At 41.1% G+C, this 7725-nt stretch overlaps 1 protein-coding gene across 1 annotated transcript in view; it reads right to left on the bottom strand.

The window, feature by feature from the left end:
• Nucleotides 1-851: 851 nt before the first annotated feature.
• Nucleotides 852-7725, bottom strand: part of LOC143773344 (uncharacterized) — a 31612-nt gene continuing 24738 nt past the window's right edge. Inside the window, exons 6-7 of the mRNA XM_077260819.1 lie at nucleotides 5816-5997; nucleotides 852-1956 (exon numbers count right to left, since the gene is read on the bottom strand). Of these exons, the coding sequence (XP_077116934.1) occupies nucleotides 5825-5997 (173 nt within the window). The 3' untranslated portion in view covers nucleotides 852-1956; nucleotides 5816-5824. The remainder of the gene's footprint in view (nucleotides 1957-5815; nucleotides 5998-7725) is intronic.

Genomic DNA, 7725 nt, shown 5'->3' with positions numbered 1-7725 from the left:
TCCCGAATGGGTACACCTTGTCATGGCGGGATGGATTTTGCATTTTTTTCATCAAAATAGCGTTAACTAAGTATCCTGTTTTATTTACATGTACTAGTACTATTTACTGATTCACTTATTACAAGGTATATGCTCATTTTGGTTTTGTCTTGAGTTTTATAGCAGCCATGTCCACCACGAGAAATTATAGTGTTGGGAAGGTTTTTTATGGAAGAGTGTTGAAGTCATTTTATTTGATATGCAAAGGTCACTGTGCAGGGTGGGGGAGGAGGTGCAGTCCGATTTTCACCAACTGACGGAATTGAGAATATGTAGAAGTTTTTTTCCATCTTCTCTTGAGCAGAGAGAATCTGATCATTGTGTGATTAGCAAATGCGACTCAATTATCTTGAATGAGAGAAGATATGCTGGTGTGACACTAGCCTTAGAGACATTTCTGCAAACCTTTTCACCAGACTTGTGAATAATTTTTCTTACCCAATGTCATTGAAGAGTGATCTTCCATGCCACCACGCAAATAGCCTCTTCAGAGGAAGAGAATAGTCTCTGGAGCCACTTATTAGAAGAAGCAATGCTATAAGACAATATTGACCCTTCAGGATGCAGCCAGGACGTCATCAGGAGGCGGCGCTGCAGTTACGTTCTACAGTGTTTTATGTATCGTCACCCTCAGAAGACGATGGATGCTGTGGGAGATGTGAGTGCAGCGCCCGCATCCTGCTTCTGTCTAAACTGCAGAGATTGGAGCTACTGTCGCTGTTATAGGCAGGTAATAGCTGTATAACACAGAAAATCAATTGACCTCCAAATAAAAAACTAAATAAAAATAAATAAATAATGAGTAGTTTATTAAATTTAATAAGCAGTTTATTAAATATAATACAAATTATAACTGTATATTAGCGCTAGTTACAAAAGAAGTTCAGCCTCCTGCCTGTGCTGAATTAGTCTGCTAGGACCCATCAGCTCAAGCTCCCTCCCAACACCATGCAATCATATGATCTCTGGGTCTGGAGAAGGAAGCACTGTCAGTGGCTCTTAATCTCTATACATATTGCTTGATCAGCGTTATGAACACAGGGATCAGGTAGGCAAACATGATAATGAATCATATTTATCTTCTCTGTGGGAGCCTGGTTGCATCTGACAGCCAACTCCCCAACCTGACAATCTTGTGCAAGCAGCTTACTTTGCATTGACATGTTAGAACATCACTGCAGAGTAAAGCGTGAACTGCCCAGAAGTTTAAAGTCTATGGGCGGTCCAGAATTAGTTAATTAGTGGATAATGTTATATAGCCAAATGTTTTGTTTGTTACATATTGGTAAGTCTAGTCACTTTTGCGCAGTGACATACATTTTATTGTATGCCTATTGTACAAAATTAATCAAATCTCTGTAAACATATTATAAAGGGACCCGGTCATTTAAAAAAAATTGTATTTATCTGCAGCCATAGTGGGAATTTTCTCTTTAATATGTGAATGTGTCTAACTAGAAGTGCAGCTGCAGGGAGAAAATGACGTTATGTTATCCTGCAGCCACTTGCTTGAATTCATGGGGGCTGTACCAGGACAGTGATGTGAATGTGTCTAACTCGAAGTGCAGCTGCAGGGAGAAATTACGTTATTTTCTCCTGCAGCCACTGGCTTGAATTCATGGGGCTGTACCAGGATAGTGAACAATCAGTGCTCACTACACATATGTTTAGAAAACAATTTAGCTGCAGGTAAATAATGTTTTGTTTTCATGACAGGTTCTCTTTGATTTTCTCAAATTTGCAGCATCAAAGTCCAGGTCCAAGGAGAACCAGTGATGGCGGCATTGGTGATTTCTACTACCAACCCTGAAGTTGGTGGGTTGCTTGGGTGAATGGTCCCACATGCGACCATGGAGATAATTTTTTCTTGTACATTTCCTGGTTTTGATTCTTGAGATTGTTTGCATCAGATCTTCACTGTTTTCAGAAAAAAAAGAAAAGAAACGATAATTATTTTCGGTTAGAACTTTTTAAAAGTTTTATTTAGTTACTTAATAATATTTAATAATATAATTAGCAAAGACAAAGGGCAGACGGATATATTGCCAAACTTGTGCCCTGGCACTCAATACTCAACATTAACCCCTTCAGGCTCCATGATGTATATATACGTCATAGTCTATAGAGCGTGTCACGGACTCTTGAGGGGGCTCCATGGATGTCTGATGCCAGCTATATTATACAGCTATGTTATATAGCTGTGATTTACCTCTAACAGCAGCAATCTGCATGTTGTCCGATCGCTGCTGTTGACATCTTACATGCTGCTGTTAGTCACTGACTGGCTTCCAAATACTGATGTAAAATACTGACCAAATACTGAACATGTGAACGTGGCCTAAGGGTAATAATAAAGTGTTTTATATGTAAATTTCCACAATTAGCTATATATATATATATATATATATATATATATATATATATATATATATATAGGTAGATATATATATATAAAATATATATATTTGGTATCACTGCATCCAGAAAACTCTGATCTTTGAAAATATAAAATTAATTAAACCAATAGAAAAAAAAAACGCTATAAAGGAAAAAATCAAAATACCAGAAAGGCATTTTTTCGGTCACCACAACAACAACAAAAATGCAATAAGAAGTGATCAAAACTTAGTGTGTAGTCCAACACTTTATAAATAAAAAAAATCACAACACAAGAAGCAAGCTCCATGGATAATAGTATAAAGAAGTTATGAGTCTCAGAAAATGGCAACAAACACTTATTTATTCTTTTTTTTTTTTTTGCACAAATTTGATTTGTTTTAAGCCAATAAAATAGTAAAAAAGCTACACGTTTGATACCTCTGTAATTGTACTGACCTTAAGAATCATGTTTTCCTGTTATTTTTACTGCACAATAAATAATGTAAAAATAAAACTCAAAAAACAATGGCAGAAGTTGTGTGTTTTTTCGCCGCACTTTTTCCTGTACTTTGAATGGTAGAATGAATGGTGTCATTCAATTCTACATCTTGCTCAGCAAAAAACATAACATAGTTATATATACTATGCCAGTGGAAAAATAAAAAAAAAATGTTGGGCTTTTTGAAAAAGTAGATGAAAAAAATGAAAATTCAAAAATGACAACGGGCTACATCCTTAACGGTTGAAGAAGTCACAAAAAAAAAATAATAATAATTATTATTATTTAAAGCAAAAAATAACAGGTGCATAGTTTTTTTTAATTTCCCCCTTCAAAATAATAATAAAGTTAATCATGAATTTATATTAACTCCAAAATTGTTTTGTTAAAATATATTACCGTACTCATCCTGCAATAATCAAGCTCTCATACAGCTACATGATTGTAAAAAGTAAGAATTCATGGATCTCAGAATGCACAGAAAAAGGAAACATCTTATTTATTCTGCACAGTAAAAGGTGTAGATTTAAAATGCAAAAAAATAACGGAGAAATTGCTGTTTTTTTCACTGCCAACCAAACAAACCTTAGCACACAACCGCAGGTCTATTGACATGAATTTGACAGCCTCATATAATGTACGCTTATGAAGCTGCTGAATTTGGGTTGGGAGACCCGTGTGCGATAGATGAATCATGGACTGTCAAAAGGATGAGTGAGTGCAGTGTAAGTCAAAGATCCAAAATGGAAACATTGAAAAGTATAGCTTGTCCTGTAAAAAACAAGCCATCAAGGAGCTACAGCACATCAACAGGATTAAAAATAAAAATTAGGGATTGACAAAATAGGGAGTGTTAACTATTTTTGTTTCTAAAGATTGAATCTTTCTTCCAGGATCCAAACTGCACCTATCCATAGTTTAGTTCTGGTATTGGAGCTGTGCAGCAGGACAACACATAAAGCTACTGCCGGGAACTAAGCAAAGGGGGACATGACTTTAGGAGGGGTGGACATATAACGCCTGTACCTTTGTTTGTAGAGAGATTCTACTTTAAGAGGAAAGGAGCACAGTATGTCTGTGCCTGGTGTAATACTGTGAGAAGGGTGAGGCTTAGAAAGAGGATGTCATATTTCTCTCTCTCTCTCTGTCTCTCACCAGAAGAACTGGAGGAAACCGCAACAGTGTGGAGCCAGAAGACCGCAGCATCTGATTACTCCTACTCCGACGCTGAGAAGAAGCACCAATTCTTCATTTCAAATGTGCTTATTTCTTCTGGCAGAACAGGGGTTAATCGGCCCTGTTGGAAATCCCTGTGCTCACAGCTGAGCTCGGTTAGCCACTCCTTTCCCCTTTATAATCTGGGCGCTGTTACAAATCCTTGTCAGAGCTAACATTTGCTGCATGGCTAATGGAGGGAGAGGAGTTCATATGAGAAGGAGAGTTGGAAGAGTTATCAGTGACTGTTGCTTGGTTTGTATGTATGGTAATTCCCTATCCTTTATTTTTGTATATTCTCCTGCCTCCACGCCCCAGTGGATTCCTCTGTTATATGTGAGTGAATATTTTGTATGGCTGGAGTTTTCTGTTAACCCTTGTTTGTGTTGCCTTGTTTGTTGGGTTGGTGTACTACGGTGCACAATAGTGCCCCCTCTTCCCTGGGTGGGGAAGAGAACAGACAGAGGGCTATCTCAGGAGATAAGGCAAGGGTGGACGCCCTGGCATCTTCAACTTCAGAAGTATCCTGGGGAGTAGGGTGAGCTAAGGTGCCCCCTAGTATTAGGAACAGGGAAGGAGCCCCTGGTCCCATGTCATCCGACAGCTGTGTCATGACAAATACAACTGTTTATATAAGCATTACTTGTATAGTTATCAATACCTTAATTGTTGGATCAGGCTTTTTATATCTCGTACCATGTCCAATTCTATCATGGCTATAAAGAGTTAAAGTTAGTATTAACGTTCTAAGCCCAAGGGAAGGGCAGTCCTTCACCTGTGGTTCCCCAGAGACTTCCTCCACAGGGGTTTTTTTCTTCTCCTCAATGCTGTAGGATGACTCTTTGTGACTCTTTGTGGAACTTGCAGACAAGGTACAGTGGATCAAATTTAACTAATAGAGGATGTAAAACCTCATGGTGGTGAGCAGGCTCGGCATTGGTGGCCAACCTGAAGCATGTCACCATAGTAACATCGATCAGGGCGGGCAAAGTGGTTAAGCACAGGAGTGAGGATAATAGGGTCATTGGTGCCCTGAAAGTTTACTGGCTCTGCTTGAATGTTCCTTCTCTACAGTCATGAGATAAAATGTGAAAAATATAAGGGGTGATTCATCAAAGCTTTTATATCAGAAAACATTTTGCAAAGTAGCAAAATGTTTGCACCACACCGAGTTGTGTAAAATATTTGCGACTTTTGGCATTTTCACAACAGTGTCTGGGAATGAGCCAGGTTGAGATGAGGCTTTCAAATTCAGCAAAATTTGACAAGGTGCACACCAGTAAGATGCGCCAAATTCAAGAAGTGGTGTCCACCTCTTATTGAATTTTATGCCTGGTACTCCAGCAAGCCCGTCATTAAGAGTGACTTCTGACGTGCGCAACACCATTCTTATTTAAATGGCCCCTTAGTCTTTTAGACAAGTGGGTTGGTTCTCAAGAAGACTCCACCCACTTAAAAAAGGATTAATTTACATACATTGAAGAAGGGGCCATATATTAGGAAAAGGCGCAGAAACAAAAAAAAAAACTGCATCAGATTCAGGAGAACAGCGGCATTTACACCAGATAAGAAATACATATTTATGGCAAGAGACAGGTCCTCTTGGAAAAAAAAACATCGGGAACATTAAATTAAATGATTGTAGTCCGCAGCATTTCTACTAAATGCTCCCCTGGGACTGACCTTGCACATTTAATGCCATCCCAGGTAATAACTTTGGCGGTGGTTGTCCTGTCTGCGCCTCCTGTATGGATCGTCCAGCCCCAGGGAACATACATCCATTCGATAACCATCTCGTGCTAGAAAAGATCGGTATCTGTCCCGGACGGTTCTGTTGTTGTAGGAGTAAAATGAGGCATCATATTCTGAAAGATAAAGAGAAGACATTGATGGCAAATGATAAGGCCGGTACTAATTATTGCAGGCTACTAGAACTATGTTAGGCCCTGGCTTGTCATCCGACTTTCCCAGGAACAGATATCACTTCTAATGATACTTCTGTTATGTCACAAATTTTCATCATATGTTATAAACCATCACTTAAAGGGGTTGTCCGGGACTTTAACATTGATAGCCTATCCTTAGGATAGGTCATCAGTTTCTGATCAGTGAGGGTGCGACACCTGGCACCTCTGCCGATCAGCTGTTCCAGGTGTCAGCGGGGCCGGAACTGCTCAGTTGTGGAGCTGCACAGCTCCATCATCAGACTAGTAGCCACGGCCGGTACTACACATCCGTCCCCTATTGATTTGAATAGATAGTGGATGTGCAGTACCTGGCTGCGGCCACTATATGGTCGATGGAGTTGTGCTGTGCAGCTCCGCACGCCAGGAACAGCTGATTGGTGGGGTGCCGGGTGTTGTACCGCCACCGATCTGACATTGATGACCTATTCTAAGGGTAGGCCATCAATGTTAAAGTCCCGGACAACCCTTTAAAGGGAACCTGTCACCAGGTTTTTGGAAGATGGGATAAAAATAGCGTTAAATAGGGGCAGAGGTGGGCGTTACATTAGTGTGTTTGTTATGCGTTTATTACCCACCTAAGTTGCCGAAATACCTTTGCAAAGTCTCCGTTTTCGCCTGTCAATCAGGCTGGTCTGGTCAAAAGGGCGTTGTCTTCCCCCAGATTTTGCGTAGTTTTCCGTTGGTGGCGTAGTGGTGCGCGCATGCCCAAGGTCCCGAATCCTCTGCCAGGGGATTTAAAAGAGCGCGCTGTTCGTTTTCATTGGTGATCGGTGGGCGCGGCCATCTTCCTTTGGCCGCGCGTGCGCAGAAGCGGCGCTCTGCTGGCCGCGGCTTCAGGAAAATGGCCGCCGCGATATCCATCTGCGCACGCGCGGCATCCCGCGGCCATTTTCCTGAAGCCGCGGCCAGCAGAGCGCCGCTTCTGCGCACGCGCGGCCAAAGGAAGATGGCCGCGCCCACCGATCACCAATGAAATAACGAACAGCGCGCTCTTTTAAATCCCCTGGCAGAGGATTCGGGACCTTGGGCATGCGCACACCACTACGCCACCAACGGAAAACTACGCAAAATCTAAGGGAAGACAACACGCCCTTTTGACCAGACCAGCCTGATTGACAGGCGAAAACGGAGACTTTGCAAAGGTATTTCGGCAACTTAGGTGGGTAATAAACGCATAACAAACACACTAATGTAACGCCCACCTCTGCCCCTATTTAACGCTATTTTTATCCCATCTTCCAAAAACGTGGTGACAGGTTCCCTTTAAAGAGAAACTGTCACCAGGTTGAACGTGGGCAGTGTGTCCTCTTTTACTCCTGATTCCCTAAGTAGTCCATGGTTTGTTTGTTTTTTTACATCTTCTATACCAGCGTTTCCAGTCCTCACGCCCCCCGACAGGTCATGTTTTCAGGATTTCCATAGTATTGCACAGGTGAGAGAATTCCTGATGCCTTGATGATACTTCCACCACCTGTGGAACACTATGGAAATCCGGAGAACATGACCTGTTGAGGGTCCTGTTTTTCTCGTACATGAAAAAAAAAAATGTTTCAGGAAAACAACAGGTGAAATCTACCTGAAAAAGAGCTTGTCTGCTCATACCCTAAGATGGTTTGTACCAAAATA

The sequence above is a fragment of the Ranitomeya variabilis genome, chromosome 5 (assembly GCF_051348905.1).
Source record: "Ranitomeya variabilis isolate aRanVar5 chromosome 5, aRanVar5.hap1, whole genome shotgun sequence".
Classification (NCBI taxonomy): Eukaryota; Metazoa; Chordata; class Amphibia; order Anura; family Dendrobatidae; genus Ranitomeya; species Ranitomeya variabilis.
Note: the sequence above shows the minus strand (reverse complement) of the source record. Positions and strands in the feature narration are given on the sequence as shown.